At 35.8% G+C, this 22,662-nt stretch overlaps 1 protein-coding gene across 2 annotated transcripts in view; it reads left to right on the forward strand.

The window, feature by feature from the left end:
* The window catches only part of FCHO2 (FCH and mu domain containing endocytic adaptor 2), a 125,398-nt gene that overhangs the window by 86,729 nt on the left and 16,007 nt on the right, over nt 1–22,662 (forward strand). Inside the window, exons 14-21 of one of the 2 annotated variants that reach the window (XM_053657232.1) lie at nt 1,369–1,380; nt 1,746–1,770; nt 5,031–5,073; nt 7,444–7,538; nt 9,131–9,217; nt 13,516–13,619; nt 17,008–17,137; nt 20,566–20,677. In XM_053657232.1, the coding sequence (XP_053513207.1) occupies nt 1,369–1,380; nt 1,746–1,770; nt 5,031–5,073; nt 7,444–7,538; nt 9,131–9,217; nt 13,516–13,619; nt 17,008–17,137; nt 20,566–20,677 (608 nt within the window). The remainder of the gene's footprint in view (nt 1–1,368; nt 1,381–1,745; nt 1,771–5,030; nt 5,074–7,443; nt 7,539–9,130; nt 9,218–13,515; nt 13,620–17,007; nt 17,138–20,565; nt 20,678–22,662) is intronic. The other variant, XM_053657231.1, reaches the window with a different exon arrangement.

Raw genomic sequence — 22,662 nt, forward strand, 5'->3', positions numbered from 1 at the left:
AAAAAAAAAAGTGAAACATCACTTAACAATAGTTAAGCATGTTGGATAATGAAATATTTATATTTTTTAATTCAGCTTTATTGAGGTATATAGTTTATAATTTTTATACAGGCAAATGAACTTGTGAGTTTGGCTTAGTTTTGCTTTCTTTTGAAAATGTGTTACAAAAGGGGCAAAAGAAAATCTGTTTCTACTACTCTATTCTACAAATAGTGGTATATGACTCAGGCAGAATTTTGTGAAGTGGCAGTATTAATCTTTTCCTTATCGAATTTTTAAGTTTTTGTCTATGTTTTATGAACTTTACGTAGAAGGGAATTCTATAAAAATGAATTTAAAGATGAAATGATATCTTTGCATTTTTTTTGTCTGTCAGTGTAACATTTGTTTTTGTATACTTTTCATAGAAGGACAGGGAAAGGTAAGAATTCTTGGTTATAGTGATTGATTTCTCATTTTTGAGATATTATACTTAATATTTTTGAGGGAGTGAAAAAATCATACTATATCTTTCCATTGATGTTACAGTCTAAATTCAAAATTGTTAAACTCTGGGGGAAGAAAGTATGTCTTAGAATGATATTTAGTATGTCAGTACATGTTCACAATTGATATAAAACCTGTTCTCCTTGATAATAGAAAATAAAAGTTCTCACTATTTCATATTGTCATTTGATTATATATTTTAAGTAGTGTCTGTGTATGTGTTTGGATAAATTTTTTTTTCTCCCACTCATTCAGTTTTAAAATTTTATTTTAGAATTTTTTTCCACCAAAAAGGCAGATATCTGAAGTGAGGTTTTATTCTACCATTACTAGTTAACATTAAGATTAAATTGTGAGGTTAAATTATGGTATATAAATATATGAAGTAGAAAGTTGTGAAACTATTAAAAATACTTATTGTCTAAGAGCATTACTAATTTAAAATATATATGTAAATTTTAAAAACCTAGAGGTATATACATCAAAATGTTAAGCAATAATCTCTGCATGATTAATCTCTGATGGATGTAAATTTTTCTTTCGTGCTCTTCTTTTATATTTATTTTAAAAAACAACATGTATTTATTTCAGTCTCAGAACAAAATAGTTACCATGAAATTATTCATCGTTAATACTGGGTTTGTAAAGAGGACGTCATGAATGTATTTTATTGTCCAGTTGCTTATCTGGCTTCAGTGATCTCCCCCAGCAGTGTGTCTTAGTACAGTGTGTAGATGGTAGGTGTGACTCAAAAGGGAGTAGACACATTACTAGAACTGAAAAGTATGATATTTTATCTATTTATGTGAGAGAAAAGTGGGAAATACGATATTTTAAAATCTAAAAAATCACTATTTCTTTTCTTTTTCCATGTACTGCTAGAGACACAGCCCAGTAAGTGCAACATTTTGTATTTTTATCTATTGACCTTAAAAAATTGTAATGTTTGAACATTGATTTTCAAAATATTTGCATTAAATATTATAAATTAGCAAATCATTGTAAGTCATTTTAGATATTTAATAGTTTAATATTTAAAAACATTTCACTGAATATTAAAAGTACATGTATTTTTTTTAAGTATAAAAACTACTAAAAGTTTTTTCTGTATATCTTTATGTAACTGCAGTTCACAATTGAGCAGATTTACTAAATGTAATTTAAAATTTAGGTTCCTAGTATTAACAGTTTATGAAATATTTCATTACCAGATTCAGTTATTTATTTAATGCTACTTAATTCTTGTATTTCTGTTTTAGGTGCAGATGAATCAGAATTCATCTAGTAAGTTTGACATTTAAATTGGTTACTTTATTACTATTAAAATTTATCAGGCAATTTGCTAAGCTTTTGGCCTTACATATGTAATTATAGAAATAGGATTTTCTCATCATGAGCCTTAACAACAACAGACTAAAAGGATACTTATTTTATAATAGAAGACAAATTATATCACCTCTTTTAGCTTTGAGACATGCCTTAAACCAGGAGTGTTGAACTCATTTTTACCAGGGGCCACATCAGCCTCGTGGTTGTCTTCAGCGGGCCGAAATAATTCTAGGACTATGTAAATATAACTACTCCTTAACTGTTAAGAAGTTGAAATAACATTTGGCCCTTTGAAGGCAACCTCAACACTGATGTGGCCCCTGGTGAAAATGAGTTTGATACCCCTGCCTTAAACTTTAATATCTGAATACTACATCTTTTAGAAATCAGCAAAAACAAAGAGTAGCTTCTGGACTTCCAGCCAAGATGGAGGTGTAGGTAGATACACTGTCTCGCACAACCAAAACAAGGACAACAACAAATTTAAAAACAAAAAACGACCAGAACTGACAAAATCAAAGTGTACAGAAGTCCAACAACCAAGGATTAAAGAAGAAACATTCATCCAGACCGGTAGGAGGGGCGGAGTTGGGCAGCCAGGGGGAGAGGACTTGAGGCAGGGTGGTGGCTGGTGGACCAGGTGAGGCGGTAGCTTGCAGACTGGGCAGCCCCACATTGGTGTGCAGGTAAACCAGGAGGAACAACTGGGGAGCAAGAGAGACCGTGTAAACCAGGGTTCCAGTGCGAGGAAATAAAGCCCTAAACCTCTGACCAAAAATACCTGTGGGGGTTCAGACTGCAACGGGAGAAACTCCCAGCCTCACAGGAGAGTTCATTGGAGAAAAAACAGCAGTTAAGGGTCCTAGACCATACACAAACCCACCCACCTGGGAGTCAGCACCAGAAGGGCCCAATTTGATTGTGGGTAGCAGAGGAAGTGACTGAAAGCCAGCAGAGAGTGGAGGAAGCAGCACTGTTCCCTCTTGGACCCCTCCCCCACATATAGTGTCAACATGCAGCAAAGTGGGTTGCCCCGCCTGGTGAACACTTAAGGCTCCTCTCCTTACTACATAACAGGTACACCAAGACAGCAAAAACATGGCCCAAATGAATAGTTCAAAGCTCCGGAAAAAATACAACGAAGCAGCAAAGAGATAGCCAACCTAACAGATACACAATTCAAAACACTGGTTATCAGGATGCTCCAGGAACTCACTGGGTACTTCAACAGCATGGAAAAGACCAGGCAGCAATGAGGTCGTATTATGTGAATAAAGAAAAATCTACAGCGAACCAACAGTGACAGGAAGGAAACCAGGTCTCAGATCAACAGTTTGGAGCAGAAGGAAGAAAGAAAAATTTAACTAGAACAGCATGAAGGAACAAGAATTCAGAAAAATGAGGAGAGGCTTAGGAACCTCCAGGACATCTTGAAACATTTCCAACATCCAAATCATAGGGGTGCCAAAAAGAGAAGAAGAAAACTAAGAAATTGAAAACTTGTTTGAACAAATAACGAAGGAGAACTTGCCCAATCTGGCAAAGAAAGTAGACTTGCAGGAAGTGTAAGAAGCTTGGAGAGTCCCAAAGAAGTTGGACCTAAGGAGGAACACACCAAAACACATCATAAGGACAGAATCTTAAAAGCAGCAAGAGAAAAGGAGGGAGTTACTTATGAAGGAGTTCCCATCAGACTGTCAGCTGATTTCTGAAAAGAAGCCTTGCAGGCAAGAAGGGGTTGGAAAGAAGTGTTCTAAGTCATGAAAGGCAAGGATCTCCATCCAAGGTGGCTCATCCAGCAAAGCTATTAGAATGGAAGGGCAGACGAAGTGCTTCTCAGATAAGGTCAGATTCAAGGAGTTCATCATCACCAAGCCCTCATTATATGAAATGTTAAAGGAAGGGTCTTATCTAAGAAAAAGAAGATAAAAAATATGAACACTAAAATGACAACAAACTCACAGCTATTAACAACCAGACCTAAAAAAAAAACTCAAAAAACTAAGCTAAAAAAAACAAAAACAAACTAAGCTAACAACTAGAACAAGAACAGATTCACAGAAATAGAAATCACATAGAGGGTTATCAGCGGGGAGCAGGAATGGGGGGAAATGCTACCGAGAATAAGTAGCAGAAATGGTAAGTAGAGATAGACAGGGGGAGGTTAAGAATAGTATAGGAATTGTAAAAGCTAAAGAACCTATATGTACAACCCTTGGCTATGAACTAAGGCGGGGAGAATGCTGGTGAGGGAGAGGTGCAGTGCAAAGGAGTAAAAGGGAAATGGGACAACTGTAATAGCATAATCAAAATATATTAAAAATAAATAAGACCCATTAAATTTACTAAATATCAAACAAAATGCAGTATTTTACTTTTGAAGAAGAAATGGTGAGTAGATTGATAGAGGATATGAGGAAAATGAGGATAAAAGGGGGCCATCAACTTACAGAAATGAGGGCAAAATGCAAAAAGATGGAGGACAACAGCCCAATAAACACTTAGAGGAAAATGCTGAACTGAGCCAAATGGGAGAATGTGGTGTGGAATGGGCATCATGTACAGTGCGGCATTCCTCCTTTGTTGCAGTTACCCATATATTGGTGTATTTTGTGTTCATCAGCCATTGCTCGGGGATGCAAAACATTGAGCTGTAGGGAAAATTGCTTATGAACCAGCATGACCTTTGCATTACTGATGCCTTTCCCTTGTGTACTAGTTGCTTATGAAATGATTCATCTCACAAATGCAAAAGAGACTATTATATAGAGACTGTTGCTATAGGTTTTACAAATTGTAATTTTTTAAAGTAGGATCCTTCAGGAGTTGGTAATTACTTTTGGTCAATATAATAATCACTAATAATCTTAGAATTTGAAAAACGTTTTCATGATTCATCAGTTAAAAGTCTTGAGTGATAACTTACATAAGTACTTAAACATTTGTCCTAATTTTTAAAGTTGCAGCCCGTACTTTTCTCTTTTGAACAGCCATTTTATTTTAATAAATATGAGAAGTTAGTTGATTCGACTTAACGTTTCTCACCACAGACGTTAGATGAAATATTTAGCAGAATTTCAGCTATTTTAATATTCTTCACAATAGAAAACTTGTTAAAAGTTTATTTTTCTTATTTTCACATTTGTTTAAATTGTATTTGTTACTAATTCCAGAATTTTTAAATTGCTTATAGTAATGAGGTAATTTTTAATTAGGTGAAGAGTTAACAAAATCGAAACCATCTGCTGCATCTAATGAGTAAGTCCCATGTTTAAATTTTTTTAACAACTACTTAATTTTTTTAGAGCAATTTTAGGTTCACTGCAAAATTGAGTGGAAGGTACAGAGTTTTTGTGTATACTGTGTATACTCTGTCCCTGCATACGCTCAGCCTCCCCCACTGTAGTAGCGCATTTGTTGTAATCAATAAACCTAATGGACACATCATTATTGCCCAGGTCCATGGTTTACACTAGGATTTACTCTAGGTGTTAAACATCATGTGAGTTTTGACAAATGAATAGTGATATGTCCACCATTATAGTTTTATACAGAATGGTTTGCCCTAAAATTCCTTATTTCCTCCACCTTTTTATTCTTCCTCCCCACTACCTTTAAATTTGAAGTATCCTTTGTCCTGTTTTCTAGAGTTTTATTATCTCTGCAGTTTCAGTTCCAGTAGGATGTTGTGAATTATCCTGTTTCTTAAGCTGTCAGGTGTCCTGTGGAGTTTTTCATTGCTTATTTGATAATATTTCTTTTTTCTTTTTTATAACAAATTTTTTTAATTTCATTCAATTGTATTTGGCCTTGATGGCCTCACTGCTTCTAGATAAATGATAGTATTCCAAGTTTATACATGTCTGTATTTCAACTGGTTATTCTCATGGAAATTTTCTCACTTTTTCCCTTCAATTTTGGCTGTGACCTTATAAAATAGACTGTATACTTCTTGAGCTTCAAAATGAGGAACTGACTCAAGTTGGAGAGGGCTAGAAAGCAGCCCATCTGTTAAAAGAAAAAACATTTTAAGCCAATATTGCATGGGTCCTTTTTCATTCTGTATCTATCAAGAATACTTTCTTTTAATGTTCTTGCATAAGTAAAAGTAGGCTTAATTAATGAATAGTTAATTAATGGGTAGTTTAAAATTATTTGATAGTTTTCAAGCTAGGCATGAATTGAATATAGTGGTGGTATTCAATTGACTTACCATTTCTAAAGGTAAGTTGTAGAATGTTTTAAAACTAGGAATCATTTGTGCAATTGTAATTCTGGCTATGTTTTATCATGCAAAATGTTGTGTGTCCTTGTAGATGCATGTTGAGATAATAGCTGTATTGCCTGTGGATCATTGTAACATTTTTATTACCTAATGTGTCTGTTTTCTAAGATTTTGAAAAAATACTTAAAGAAAATAATGGCAGTTTGATACTTTAAAACAGGGATCCCCAACCCCCTGGTCATGAACCAGTACTGGTCTGTGGTCTGTTAGGAATGAGGCCACACAGCAGGAAGTGAGCAGTGGGCTAGCCAGTGAAGTTTTGCTGGAATTACTGCCTGAGCTCCACCCCATTTTGTGACCCCCCCAGCTGCTGTCCCCGTCCTGAGTCAGTGGAAAAATTGTCTTCCATAAAGCCAGTCCCTGGTGCTAAAAAGGTTAGGACCACTGCTTTAAAATATTGTTTTAATAGGGATTTTATTTCTGTTTTTACACCTTAATTTTAATTTGTCAAGTATACATCAGTAAAGCTAGGAAAAATAATTTTAAAAAGAGGTGCTTCAGGATCTAGAGATTATATTCATATAAATGTAAAGAGCCAGAAGTTGAATCCAGAGAGTAACTAGTACAGTGGATTTTAAGAGGTCCGTGGAAGAAAATCATTGGTATGCATTATGGTGAGTTTTTTTGAAACTAGAATGTTGATCCCCTTGATGATTTTGTCCATAGTCTTTGTTATATCTCTTTAAAAGGCATGTCTGACCCAGATATTTCACCAGACTGCCTTATTGGCTCAGGCAGTGAATTAACCAGGGAGCTCGCTGAGATAATTACAGCATCTGCTGCAGTAAGCAGATCTGTGAAGTTTATATTAACTTGCTGGGCTTACTTGTGTACATGAGAAGTACTTTTAAAAAACCCTTTACACTCTTTCTTTGAAAATAAGAATTACTTTATAAATTTTCTATCTGATTTCACAATACTTAACACCTGAAATGTAGAATTAAGTAGCTGTGTGTTCTTAGGCAGCTCATGTAGAGACTCTGCTTATTTTCATTTGAAAATGAATAAAGCTGAAATCATTATTTCTATTCTGACAGCCCCTAGGATTGTTAAGAATGACAAGGTGTGATAAGTGGGGATTTCTCTTCTGTCCTCTCTCTCCTGCCACCTTCATACAATGCTATTGTAGATTTCTACTTAAAGTGGTTAAAAAATACTGGTTTATTAAATTTGTCAAGTTTCTTCATGTATTCCATTCACAAAACATCAAACTTTTTTTAAACATTAAACTTTTTAATCATATATGTTGAGCTATTATAATTCTGTGAAATAATAAGTGACTAGATTTTATACTAATAAAATGTTCCTTTATTAAAACCCTTATTTTTAAAACACTATGGAAGGAAAGGAACCAGTGATTTACTTGCATGGGACCCTCTGTTTGGACCATCTCTTGATTCATCATCTTCAGCTTCACTGGCTTCATCATCATCATCAGGTAAATATATGTATATTTGCATATATAGTTTAAACTGAGAAATTTAGTAGTTACTTTTTCTAGTTGATTTACTCATTGCTTATTGTTGTACTTAATAATCAAAATTTTATTAAACTTGTCTTCTGATCATACTGCCAAATAACAGTAATTTTACACAGCTGGTTTTATTAACTTAGTTTAAATACCTTATGGCTTATCAGACATCAGCAGGGTGGTTTTTTTAAAATAAATTTATTTCTAAGCATTTATATATTTATTTCTAAGCCGTATCGATGCCTAAATAACCTTGATGTGTATAGATAAAATTCAGTTGTATAGATGTGCATTAATGTAACCAGTGCTTTTTTGCTGGACATTTATGTTACATCTCATTTTCTAATATTATGAACATTCATGAATATAACAAATTTTGCACATGTCTTATCCTTTTTTGTAAAGATTTATTTATTTATTTTTGGAGAGAGGGGAAGAGAGGGAGAGAAACATCAATGTGTGGTAGCCTTCCACACACCCTCAACTGGGGACTTGGCATATGAATCCAGGCATGTGCCCCGACTGGGAATCAAACTGGTAGCCCATTGGTTTGCATGTTGGCACTCAGTCCACTGAGCCACACCAGCCAGGGCTCATAATATCCTTCTAATAATTCATCAGTATAAGATTTAAGGGTCAGAAGATACATTCATTGATGCTTATTGCCAGACTGCTTTCCAGAAAGGTTTTAGCACTTCCCAAACAGTCACTAAAAGGAGTTGATGAATACTTTTAAATTGTTTTGGCAAGAGTATGTTAAGTTTCTCTTATCCTCAAAATATAAATTCTCATTTGCCAGCACTCAAAGCAGACATCAGAAACACATGTTTAATAAAAACTGCTGCTTGTTCAAAGTAAGAAAATAAAATGATTTTTTTAATCAACTTTCTTGGGGATTTTAGAAACTCAGAGATTGTCAGGAACTTGTCTAAAATCATGTGACTAGGAAATAATGAAGCATAAATTCAAATCTAGATATTACCAATTCTGAAATCTTTTGTATTCTGGCAGATTAACAAAAACAATAAGCCTTGTTGAAAGATTTTACTATTAATAATAAAATGAAGACTGGTATTTAAAATTAGACTGTTTAGAAAGTAATATTTTAAAAGTGATTTTAATTGTATTTTAGGCAACCTTAACCTGAAACAACCTGTAATTTTGAAGGGAAAGTACGTGGTCAGTATCTAATACTTGTAAAGCAGCAGAAGTAGTCAATAGATAGTTGAACATATTCACAATTGTCATCATAGCTTTTCTCAATGAGCATTTGTTAGTAATTAGTTTTATAAAAATAACCTTACCAATAGGAAGTATAAGGAAAGTACAATTGTAGAGGAAAAGCTGAAGTTGTCCTTAAGTCTCTTTTTTGTTTGGTAAGAATGTCAGAATGGTGTTTTGTATGTAGAATGAAGAGGGTCCAAAACAATGTTTTTTCAGTTTTGTTAATATTCTTTTATGAGTTATTTTTTCAAATCTTTAATAAAAAATTTTACATTGGTGTCATAGAGGCTTTAGTTGTGTTTGTAACTCTACCCTTTGTTTCTCATTTTCTTTAGCACAGTCTCTTTATTTTCAAGAAAGCATTCTCTTTTCCTCTTGCTACCTGTCTAAAGAATGTTTTACCCATATCACTTTCAATTCAGGTAAAAAAAGTGGTATATTTTTCATTCAGTGGTCATTTGCTGTTTAGTAGCTAGGATATGATAAAATATTTGTTACACTTTTGCTAGTTTTAAAATTCACTTTGGTATGCATTTTTAACCTTTCTCTCGAGTCTGTTAATGCATTTTTAACCTTCCTCTACAGTCTGAAAAATAATGCCATAAATTATTTTGCCCTTCAAAGAATATTAGTGATGTTGAAAGAGATAATTATTGTTACACAGTAATTAATAGCTCTATCAGAGAGCACAAATAAGTTTTCTTTTGCTTCATGGTTGCAAAATCAGTGGCTTTCCTTTACTGATGAACTCGTCACAGGTTCATGTCTCCATAGGAGCTCAGACAGCATTCCAGAGATCATACTGGGAAGCCAAAAATACCTTCGGGTTTCCTGATGCTTTGGTTGAGAGATCTCCCAAAAGCTGCATCTCTGAGGATCAGAGTGGCCTTGGCCATAATATCTCATGCTCTTAAAAATTAATGACAGAAGAAGCTAACGAGTGCTGATTTTTCTTCTGCATCATTATCATTGCTTCTGGAGTCTTGATTAGTATGTTTTTTTGTTGTTGTTTAGATAAAGAATGGTGTGGGAAACAGGCCTAGCTATTCTCCCTAGACATTGTCAGAGGGCGGATGTAGATCAGTTCTTATCTGTGTTTTTATACTTTACAAGCCACTTTTTATTTCCTCATATATTGCATCTAATAGACATTTCTTGGAAGTGAGCTCCAATGTCAACATCACTACTACAAAAAATCCCACACTATTAAAATACTTAAGGTTATAAATAATTGTAATAATCTCCTTCAAAGTCTTCTGAAAGCAGTACCTAATTGGCATATGCAGATAGATTCATTTATAATATATATACTTATTGTTAATAGATTAATCTATAATTAATAGATTCATTTATAAAGAGTTTTATTAGCTTTCCCCAAACAGCAATTTCTGATTATTTGAACTTAACACTTCTACTAGTCTTGGTTTTGAGTCAGTCTGTCAGTTGGAAAGGCCACTTGATTGACCAATAATGAAGTTAAAGAGTAAATGTCTGTTGTGTTAGGCTCTCTCAACAAGTTTGAAATGGCCGGAGTATTGGTCAGTGCTGGTTGCATTGATAATGAACACATCTTCAAAGTAAATGTGTCACATAGCACAGGTAAGAGAGATGGTCCTCTGGCTGGCGCACATCTCTTCTAGTGTGCAGCTTAAGAACAGCATGAAAGGACTGCTGCCGACTGCACAAGGGCGGCAGCCTTAGAAACCAAACTGGATTTCTTACAGCCTTCTTCTGTTTTCTTCAAGTAACCTAAAAGTTACTTACATCTTTTCTCCTTCCATATGGTATGCTTTCTAAATGATTCCAAAACCCCCATGGCATTTACTTTCACTCCTGTGCCAACTACCTTTTTTCTTTAGGTTGCTTCTTTCCACCTCCATGTTCTTTTTCATACTTCCAATCCTCCCTTGCTGACCAAGGGTCCTCAGCTTTATTACCTCTTGTTTCCCCATGTATATACTTAGGCCCACTTATATATTTTTAACTTTACACATCTGTAAACTTACAAAATTTAACTGAAATATATTTCTTCTCTTTCTTATTATATTCTTCAGTTTCTGAATTATGTGACTTCTGATGCTGTACATTTGAATTCCACTCATTAATTTCCATGATGATGAAAATTATTTTTAAATATATTTTACTGATTATGCCATTAGAGTTGTCCCATTCCCCCTTTCATTCCCCTCCACCCTGCACACCCCCTCCCACCCACATTCCCCCACTTTAGTTCATGGCCATGTGTCCTAAGTTCTTTAGCTTCTGCATTTCCCACAATGCTCTTGCCCTCCTCCTGTCTGTTTTCTCCCTATCATCGATGCTGCTTGTTCTCTGTGCCTTCTCCCCCCTTCTCCTTCTCCTCCTCCCACTCCTCTGTTGCTAACCCTTCATGTGATCTCCATTTCTGTGGCTCTGCTCCTGATCTAGCTGTCTACTTAGCTTGCTCTTGTTTTAGGTGTGGTTCTTAATAACTGTGAGTTTGCTGTCCTTTCACTGTTCATCTTTTTTTATCTTCTTTTTCTTAAGTCCCTTTAACATTTGATATAGTAAGGGCTTGGTGATGACGAGCTCCTTGAACTTGACCTTATCTGAGAAGCACTTTATCTGCCCTTCCATCCTAAATGAAAGCTTTGCTGGATAGAGCAATTTTAGATGTAGGTCCTTGCCTTTCATGACTTGGAATACTTCTTTGCAGCCCCTGGCCTGTAAGGTCTCTTGAGAAATCAGCTGACAGTCTGATGGGAACGCCTTTGTAGGTGACTGTCTCCTTATCTCTTGCTGCTTCTAGGATTCTCTCCTTCATTTTAATCTTGGCTAATGTAATTATGATGTGCCTTGGTGTGTTCCTCCTTGGGTCCAACTTCTTTGGGACTCTGAACTTCCTGGACTTCATGGAAGTCTATTGCCTTTGCCAGGTTGGGGAAGTTCTCCTTCATTATTTGTTCAAGTAAGTTTTCCACTTGTTGCTTTTCCTCCTCTGGTACTTCGATAATTTGGATGTTGGAACATTTAAAGATGTCCTGGAGGTTCCTAAGCCTCTCCTCTTTTTTTTTTTCTTTAATTCTTGTTTCTTCGTTCTTTTCTGTTTGGTTGTTTCTTTCTTCCTTCTGGTCCGCTCCATTGATTTGAGTCCCATTTTCTTTCCATCAGTATTGGTTCCCTGTGCATTTTCCTTTATTTCATTTAGTGTAGCCTGAATTTTTTCATCTAATTTGTGACCAAAATCAACCAGTTCAGTGAGCATCCTGATCACCAGTGGTTTGAACTGTGCATCTGATAGGTCAGCTATCTCTTGGTCGCTTAAAAGTATTGGCTCTGTTCTTCCATTTGAGCCATAATTTTTTGGTCCGGTCGTGCCTGTTATGTAGTGAAGGGTGGAGCCTTAGGTGTTCACCAGGGTGGGGCAACCCAGTAGCTGGGTCCTGATGCTGTGTATGGGGGCAGGATCAGAGAGGGGGCAGTGGCACTTGTTCTACTCTCTCTTGGATTTCAGTCTCCTCCACCACTTCCCACAAGCAAATTGGGCTCTTCTAGTGCTAGTTCTTGGGTGGGTGGGCTTGTGTACATTCTAGAACCCTGTGGGTCTCTCCAACGAACTCTCCTGTGAGGCCGGGAGCCTTTTCCAGCACCTTCACCCCCGCAAGTTTTTTTCAGTTGGTGCCTTTAGTTTATTTCCGGTCACTGGGGCCCTGGGTTCCACTGTCTTATTCCCCATTTTCGCCTGGTTTATCTGCCCTCGAATGTGTGACCATGATCAGCCAGCCGCTCTGCATGCCTCACTGGGTTTGCTCATTTTCTCCCAATGCCTGTGTCTGCCAACCACCACTTTTTCCTGCTGTGACCCCTCTCTGCAGGCAGCTGACTCCACCCCTCTTACCGGTCGGGTTAATGGTTCATTGCTGTTGGACTTCTGTACAATTCGATTTTCTGTCTGTTCTGGTTGTGTTTTTGTTTCTAAATCTTTGTTGTCCTTAAATTTGGTTGTGCGAGGAGGCAGTGTTTCCACCTATGCTTCCATCTTGGCCAGAAGTCCTATTGTAAGATTCCATGAGAATTATTTTTGATTAGGGATACTGAGCATTAGTATTTCTGATTTATTAAATTGCAAAATTTGCAACTGGTGTTGAACAACAGTGAACATTAAATTTATATAGGATTTAAGGAAAGTTAATATACTATTTTCAACACTTAGCAAAAATGAGTTAGTGCAAGGGAAATTCCTTTAGTAAAGATGATTTTAATTCTTTTATCACAAAAAATGTTACAATGTGGTTCAAAAAAGTCAAATTACAGTTTTAATTAAGGTAAGTTTTATTTAGAGTTCATGTTCCTGTTTTGAAGGTGGTGTTTTGAAGGCTCAGTCTCACATATCTGTCTATAAAGTAGGTGTATGGGCAGTAAACTAAAGACCTTAGGCGTTAAATTGTCTATACAAGCTAACTTATCAGATTTAATTTTTATATGTATAAATAAATGAAACAGGGAGACAATGTATCTGTGTCTGTTTTATTGAAAATTTAATGATTTTTTTCCAGGACTATTATTGGTAGCTTCAAGAAAAGTTTGATAGGTTCCTAGTATTTCACCAAATATCTATAATTACATTTTTAAGAAACTCCTGAAAAATAAGATTTGAATCCTAACAGTTCCTCTATAATAGAATGTCTTTATGTGTAGATTGCTACTTACTAATGATTTTCTTCCAATTTTCCTCCACCAGCCAGGCCCACAACTCCTCTTTCTGTAGGCGCCATTGTCCCACCTCCACGGCCTGCTTCCAGACCAAAGCTTACTTCAGGCAAGCTCAGTGGGATTAATGAAATAGTATGTACTCAGATGTTTCTTCTTTTTAATTATAACTGTTTTAATTTAAGATGCAGGTGATATCTTTCTGTATGTCTCTTTACAGTTATAAGCTTGGAATTTTCTACTCAGTCTTTTTGTTTTCAATATATTTTTTCTTTTATTGATTATGCCATTACATTTGTTCTATTCCCCCCATTCTCCTCCACCCTTCACACCCCTCCCCCATCATTCCCCCCTTTAGTTCATGAACGTGTCTCAAGTTCTTTAGATTCTATATTTCCCCTACTATTCTTACCCTCCCCCCATCTATCTTCTATCTACTGTCTATGCTACTTATTTTCTGTACCTTCTCCTTCTCTCACTCCCCTGTTGCTAACCCTCCATGTGATCTTCATTTCTATGGTTCACTCCTGATCTAGCTGTCCTCTTAGTTTGCTTTTGTTTTAGGTGTGGTTGTTAATAACTGTGAGTTTGCTGTCCTTTCACTGTTCATGTTTTTTTAACTTCTTTTTCTTGGGTAAGTCCCTTTAACATTTCATATGATAAGGGCTTGGTGGTGATGAACTCACTGAATTTGACCTTATCTGAGAAGCACTTTATCTGTCCTTCCATTCTAAATGAAAGTTTTGCTGGATAGAGCAATCTTGGTTGTAGGTCTTTAGATTTCATGACTTGGAATACCTCTTTCCAGCCCCTTCTTGCCTGTAAGGTCTCTTTTGAGAAATCTGCTGACAGTCTGATGGGAACTCTTTTGTAGGTGACTATCCCTTTATCTCTTGCTGCTTCTAGGATTCTCTCCTTCATTTTAATCTTGGCTAATGTAATGATGATGTGCCTTGGTGCGTTCCTTCTTGGGTCCAACTTCTTTGGGACTCTCTGAGCTTCCTGGATTTCCTGGAAGTCTATTTCCTTTGCCAGAATGGGGAAGTTCTCTTTTATTATTTGTTCAAATAAGGTTTCCACTTGTGACTGTTCCTCGTTCCCTTCTGGTACCCCTATAATTTGGATGTTGGAGCATTTAAAGATGTCCTGGAGGTGCCTAAACCTCTCATTTTTTTTGAATTCTTGTTTCTTCATATTTTTCTGTTTGGTCATTTTTTCCTTCCTTCTGGTCTGCTGCCTTGATTTGAGTCCTAGTTTCCTTTCCATTACTATTGGTTTCCTGTGCATTTCCCTTCATTTCAATTAGTTTAGCCTTCATATGTTCCTCTAATTTGTGACTAAAATCAACTAGTTCTGTGAGCATCCTGATCATCAGTGTTTTGAACTGTGCGTCTGAAAGTTTGGCTATTTCATCACTTAGATTTATTGGCTCTGGGGCTCTGAGTTGTTCTTGAGCCATGTTTTGATCTGTTCATGCCTGTTATGTATGAGGAGAGGCACCTTAGATGTTCACCAGGGTAGGGCTACCGAGGTCCCTGGTTTGTGACGCTGTATGTGGGGGTGGGGTCAAAGAGGGAGCAATGGTGGCCCCCTCTGCTGCTTCATGCCTCTGTGACCTGCGCGGTCCGTCTCACTGCTCGCTCCTTCACTGGTTTATCTGTGCACGAATGTGTGACCTCGATCAGCCCTCAGTGGGTCTGTCCACTTCTCCACACCTGGGATCTGCCCACGGCTGCTGGCGCACCTGGGTCGCACGCCTGGGTTGGTCTGGTGGATCTTTCCTGCCCAACCCCACTCTGCCCCTCTTACCAGTTTGGCTGAAGGGTTCGTTGTTGTCAGACTTCCGTGTAGTTCAGTTTTCTGTGGTTTGGCTGCGTTTTTGTTGCTCAAACTTTGTTGTTTTTAAACTTGGTTGTGCGATAAGGTACAGTCCTTCTACCTACACTCCATCTTGGCAGAAGTCTTTAGATAGTGATGTTCTAAAACAAGAGGAAACCACTTGAGAAAAAAGCTATTGTTGCCTTTCCCTAAAAAATTGTAAGAGGCACATTCTAAATTGTAGGTTGTAAAAATGCAGCCACATTACATTGGTCATGAGGCCATGTTGTCACAGGATAAATGTCCCCTACAGTAGTTGATTTCAAGACTTTTTTCCAAACTTGTTAGTTTCAAATCAACTGTTGAATTTACTATTTATTTGGCTTCATATCTTGCACTACCCCAATCAGTCTGTATACATACATAACTGCATTTTTACACTTTGCTATAGTTTCTCAACTTATTTCTTATGATAATGAGTCATCAAAAAGCCATTTTCTGGAACTAAGTTTAAAAATAGTTAAGTGGGGTTGGGGGGTTACCAATTGTAAAACACTTTGGGCATTACTTTCTAATTTTAATAAGTTTACATCTGTAAATTTGTATTTATGCAGTCAAGAGTTGACTCATTTTAGCATGCGAATGTTTATAGAGTTTTGTTTTTGCCTTTTGTTTTTTAAGTCCCTCAACTGAGGACAGGAATAATGTCTCATTCACTGCTTTGGATCTAGTACCTAACCCATGGCCTGATACATAGTAGGCACTGAGTTAATACTGTATTTATTTATTTCTTTTATAAACAGGAAAAGGTTATTTTTAAGTAAGCCAAATATACCTAAATGTGTTAAATAGGAAAATATGGAAATTTGTAAACACCAGAAGTAAAAAAGCAAGCAGTATTCAGGGAGAAAATATTTGTAGCAAATAAAGGGTTAGTAAAAGTTCAGGTAATGCTATGTTCTCCCAAAACTAAATCAGACAAAGCTAATACATACAACTGATAAAAGGGAAAATGGCTATTTTATTTTTATCTAACAAATTGGCTAAAAGTCATAATGTTTTTTGTCTATCTTATAAGGCCCATCCATTCATTGCTGACGAGGATACAAAGAAACATTTTCTTTTTTCTTTCTTTTTTTTTTTTTTTTAAGATTTTATTTATTTATTTTTAGAGGAGAAGGGAAGGAGAGAAATATCAGTGTATGGTTGCCTCTCGTGTGTACCCTGCTGGGAACTGGCCCACAACCCAGGCATGTGCCCTGACTGGCAATCGAACCACGGTCCTCTGGTTCGCAGGCCCATGCTCAGTCCACTGAGCTGCATCAGCTAGGGCTATTTTCTTGTATTTTTAAGCAGTAAAGTCAATAACCTTTTTGGGAAGCAATTTGGCTCTAAGTGTGGAAAGCCTTCATACTGTTTAAATTAATTATTTAACTTTTGAGAACGTATCTTAAGCATACTTTTTGATACACAGGAAATTATTTATGTACAAAGATTTTCTTGACAGCACTGTCTTAAAATAAACTTTTTATATTTTCTCAAAAATTATTCGACCTGTGGCATCTCTAACTTTGAGGTATAAGAAACTCACATAAGTAAATTTGTTTTAGTGTATTAAAGTGAAATTTACCTAATACCTAATAATCTCTTTCTGATAAAGGAGGAATTGTTTCACTGTTTTGATAAATAAATTTTTGTTTTTAAGCCCAGGCCATTCAGCCCACCTGTAAGTTCCAACACCAGCCCACCTCCTGCTGCTCCATTAGCTCGGGCAGAAAGTTCTTCCTCTATCTCATCATCTGCTTCATTAAGTGCTGCCAATACTCCAACAGTAGGTAAGGAATTACTGTCAATTACATGTGCAAGTTAGCATCCAAAGTTCAATCAGACTGGGGTTTTGTTGTTTGTTTGTTTTTAATGGGCTGGTGATGAATTTAACATTAGAATTTTGGGGTTTCTACAAACATCCGGCATTATCAAAGTAGACACATTTTCCTTTCCTTATTCAATTCATATTATCTAAGTAGGAGAATTTTAACCATGTTCAGCACTGTTAAGAACACATCAAATTTCCCCAAAACTAATAAAAATAACATTGAATATAAACTGTAATTGTAAAAAAAGAATGCATCAAATTAATGAACTATGGACCAATATAAATACTGTAGTTGAAGGCAAAATATAATGCAGCCCTTTCTGCTATGCACTGGTATTTTCATTCTTAAGAAAGTTTGTATTTGAAAAACAATTGATTCAATGGAAAAAGGGGTTTTTATGCTTACAGTGAATTATTTTTCTACAAGAATTTAAATCACAAAGATTAAAAAAATATTAAGGCATAGCTATACAAATCTAAATGTCACTGAACAGCTTCAGTATTACATCTGGATTTTGCTCAAGAGTTTTTTCTGTCATCACCTTTATCCAATTTTTCCTGTAAATTCTTACTACAGTACCTTTCTCCCCCATTGTTAGTATGATAAACAAAACACAAAGCCACTTAAATAAAGCAGCTGTGTTTTGAGAGCAACAAAACACAAAATTTTGACCGTCCCTATTGCCTTTGCTTCTAAGTAATGATGGATTGATCCTTGATAATGCACATCACTGGTAGGTACTAACTGAACATAATTCAGTAGTGCTCCAAGTGTAGTCCTTGGGCCTGCAGCATCTGTTTGCATCACCTGGTAACTTACTAGAGATATAACCTTTGAAATCAGAATCACTGGGAGTGGGGCTAGCAATCCTTGAACAGGCCTTACAAGTAATTCTGATGCATGCTAAGTTTGAGAATCATAGCACTAAGTGAGTTGATTTAATTATTATCTAACTTGATTTGTCAGAACTCACAGGGAGGAAATGCGTCTTGTGTCTGTGGCCTTTGTAAAAGTGGATTAAGTAATATAGGCTAAAATGAGATTAAAAAATGACTTTCTAAATGTTCAAACATGTTATTTTATATACTGTTGTGAGCATAGCATTTTTCCCATTTTTAACTTTATGTAAACACCATATCTCTAATAAATTTGTCTTTTTGTCTGTTGTGACAGCAATTCATATTTTTGTATAGTGGTTTTTGTTAATTTTTTCTGCAGAATTTACAGTTTAGTCATAAAATATATAGATGGGTCCTATTAGAAATCAGGCACGAGGTCTAAACAGAAATTAGCTTTAGTTCTCCATTTTCTGTAGATGAGTCAGGTTTTCTGTTTGTGATGGAAACTTTAATATTGATTAAGTTGGTACCTAAGTTTTTAGTTTGAGCTACTGTGGGCAATAGAACCACAAATAGGTGCCTCTGATGAGGAAGGTGGCGGGATATATGTGGATTTTGTACAACAAAGTTTCTTTAAATCCACCTAAAAGATTTTTTCTTTGCTGTGATGCTTATTCAGCTCTTTGTTTAGATGTAAATTTTTGAGTCTGTTTCTTGAAAGTATTTTTTTCTGCAATATTTTGTTTTATTTAAATATGATAGAAGATGATAATTTGATTGGGACACTCTCTGAAATTGAAAAGCACTGTGAGACTCCACAAGGTATTTATCAAAGCAAATGTATGTGTTAACTAATGATCCTAAAATGTATCTAAAATACTTTGTTATCTACATTTTCCTTTTCTAGCAATGTGTGGTGTCTCAGAAATCAAGATTAACTCTAAGGTTTAACTCTTTCAATTTTGTACTAATTATGTACAGTTGCTACATAGAATAAAGCATCAGATCCCCAACTGTAAAAACACAATATTTTTGCATTATCTTTCATCTCTCTGCTCTTCTCTCAACATTGAGAAATACCAATAAATCTTAACTCAAACGATTTAAGAGTTCCAACTCTTTTCTGTTGGAACCAGAAAAAAATGATTATAAAAGAAGCAGAATATTGTCAGATAAGACATCTTTTTCTTCACACCTCCTTAGCAAAGTGTCTGGCATATACTAGTGGCTAGTAAATGACTCTTGTGATTTTGGGAATAAAATTGTGTATTAGTGGGTTTTTAATTTTCACCTAAAATTTATTGGGTTTTTAATTTCCCCCTAAAATTTTCAGTTGTCTTGGGTTTTTAATGTTCCCCTAAGATTTTCAGTTGTCTTGTTTGGTTGTGGGGTTACTTTTCCCAGTGGTGTAGTAGCAGCAGTTCTTGTTCCCATGTATTTGTAATTACTGAGCTATTTTTCTAACTGGAAAGAACTTTCTAAGTCAAAATTTCTTCAAACTGTCGAATACCACAAAATCTTCCTGGTCTCCAAAACTAACAAAAGGTCTTTCTTTCTGTTTGTAGAATTTCAGGTGTAGTTGTGAGGCAGAGAAAGCCAGTACTGAGTTATGTCCGAATTAATCCTTTAAGTATAACAGAAGTAACTCAGTCCGTCACTGAGTTAATCAGTCACCTCTGAAATAAAAATATCTGATGGTTATGAACATTGTGCAACGTTTATGTAAACAAAAGTATAAAGTCAAATTTCAGAACTACTTGTTGATGTAGGTTATTCATTTTTAAAATAAGAATGAATAATTATTGCTACTTACTTATTCTTATAAATTTCATCACATATTATATATTAAATGAAGGCATAAATGGCAAAGGGGCATTCATGGAAAGAAAGGAAGGCAGTGAACAATTTTGAGGGATTTTTCTTCTATAAGATAAACCAGATACTTTTAGTTTACATTAAAAAAAACTTGAACACATGCATAAACTTTGCTTATATTTTATTATGCTTTTAAAAGACTGTGCTTTTATTATGAATTTACTCAAAGTATCTGAGTGACTTTATGTAAGGAGTGTTATAAAAAATGATTGTTAGTAGTTACATTTATCAAGACAAGGTAAAATGGGATTATAATACAGATATTAGAGAAAGAAGAGGTAAAAAGAGAATTACATATAACAAATAGAAAAATCCAGTTCAATGCCCTGATGTTTGCAATTGGTAGAACTTGAAAGAATTTAGTATCTGATTTTTGATGCCATAGTTTAGTAATTTTAATTCTTCAGGTGAAGGGCTTTTTCCTTGACATTCCATAACCCAACCTTTCTGTGTCACTACATTTAAAAGAAAAAGTCATTGTGACATTTTCTGATTTTCTGTCCTTTGTATTATTTTAGGCTGTATTTTTAACCTCCAGGTTTTACTTGGGGGGTATCATTGAAATCAGTACTAGAGTTGTTTGTGACAGACTAACCTTGTTACTATACCTGTCTTGGTATTTAATACATGTTTTTCAGTAGGAACTTAACAAATAAATTGTATGTACTCTAGGTGTGTCACGAGGTCCCAGCCCTGTCAGCCTTGGAAATCAGGACACCTTACCTGTGGCAGTCGCCCTTACAGAATCTGTTAATGCCTACTTTAAAGGAGCAGATCCTACCAAGTGAGTTTTTAAAAAATACAAATGTGTGTATGTGTTGGAGGGGTGGAGGGGCTTGGTGGTAAATTTTAAGAGTTATGTTTGATTCTGTATAGGTTAGAGTTTACCTGCTTTTTGCTTTCAAATATAGTCAGTTAAGGATTGTCTTTCAAATTTAAAAAATCACTGTAATCAGCAGTATAAATAATTGGATTTTCCCCCCAGTTTATTTACATTCTTGCCCAGGCTTTGATCCATATGACACATCTGTAAAGCAGGAAGATGTTTTAGGCTGGGATAGAACTCTGAATCTTGACCTAATGTATATGTTTTGTAAAAGTCTGACATTAGCAAGAGAGGCCTAGAATGCATGTTTAATAGCTGAAAGTCTTGTAGGATTGATTTAACCCCTACTTTTCATGCAACATTATTCATTCAATCTACATTCATTCTTCAAATATTTGAGTGCCTTACTATGTGTAAGACTGTTGTAAATTTGCATTATCATGAGAGAAAGTTTCATCTTAATTTTTCTTAGTTTAATAACTGGGTTTCTAAAAATAGATTTGTTTCTTTGATTATTAGTTTTCTCTCACAGTACTGTGAGCTAAGAGAGAAGAACTTTGTTTACTAAAGTATCCTCAGCACTTAAAACAGTCTTACACGTAATATTTGATGACTGAATGTACATGGAATGAATAATGAAAAGTTAGGGGTATTGATATATATGTGAAAGAAAATAAACCAGGGTAAGGGGATGGAGAATTACAATGGAGGGCTACTGTTCTAGATAGAATGATCAAAGAAACCTTTTTAAACAGATGTTTGAAAGACATTGAGGAGTAAGTGATGCAGCTGAGAGGAGAGCATTCCATTGAGTGTAAGGAACTGAGGTAGAAGCATGGTTGGCATATTTAAGAAATAGCAGGGAGAACCATGTTACTGAGTGGACATAAGCAAGGAGGAGACTAGTCAAAGTCCTGTAGAGGGACTAATTCAGGTTGGGCATCACAGACCATAAGGAGTTTGGATTTTTTTTTTTTTTTTTTTTTTTGAGTGAGGTGGCAAGCCAGTGGAGGCTTTTGAGCAGGGGAGTGATGAGGTTACTTGCAGTTTTGAAGTGGCATGTGGCTTCTGTATGGAGAATAACCCTGGAGGGAGCCAGGCTAGATGCAGAGTTAACTACAGACGTCTAGGTCAGACATGATGGTGGCTTCTCTGTGGGTATTAGCAGATGAGATGGTAAATGGTAATAGGATTCTGAATATGTTTAGAAAACAGTTGTAAATATTTAACGAATGGGTAGGCTAAGTTTGAAGTGCTTACTAAGACAACTTAGAGATATTGAGTTGATCATTGAATGCATGATTCTGGAGTTCAGGGCATAGATTCAGGTTAGAAATAAAATATCTACTATATTTCTTGGACTGTAAGACACACCCCCCAAATTTGGGAGGAAAATGCGGGTGCCTCTTATAGTCCAAATGTAGCTTACTTGGCCTGCTGTGGGGGCAGGAGCTTGGGGTCAGAGGAGGCAGGAGCCTCCAATTTTTTTTCCTACTCTAAAACCTAGGTGCATCTTATAGAACGAAAAATACAGTAGTTGTCATTAATTTGGGTATAATACTGAAAGCTAGGGGCCTTAGAGAGTAGAGGAGCTATCTGATGAGAACTAAGTCCCAGTCTCCTCCAGTGTTTAGACAACAGGAAGATGAGAATGATCCAGCAAAGGCATTTGAGATAGCATGCAACGAGAGAGGTGAGGAGAGAACCAGTAGACCAGTGTCCCAGAAACGAAGTGAATAAACTCTTTCATGAAAGAAGGTTCATGAAACTATATCTGATGCCACTAACAGGTCAAGAAACATGGACCATTGACAGTTTGGAGGTCATTGTTGACCTTTACGAAAGCAATTTTAGCGGAGTAGTAGAGATGACATCCTGTTCACAGGAAGTGCAGGAGCAGGACATGATGTAAATAATAGGCAACTATATTTGAAGAGAGTAAA

This window comes from Artibeus jamaicensis, unplaced genomic scaffold (assembly GCF_021234435.1).
Source record: "Artibeus jamaicensis isolate MK-2021 breed Jamaican fruit bat unplaced genomic scaffold, CSHL_Jam_final scaffold_369, whole genome shotgun sequence".
NCBI lineage: Eukaryota > Metazoa > Chordata > Mammalia > Chiroptera > Phyllostomidae > Artibeus > Artibeus jamaicensis.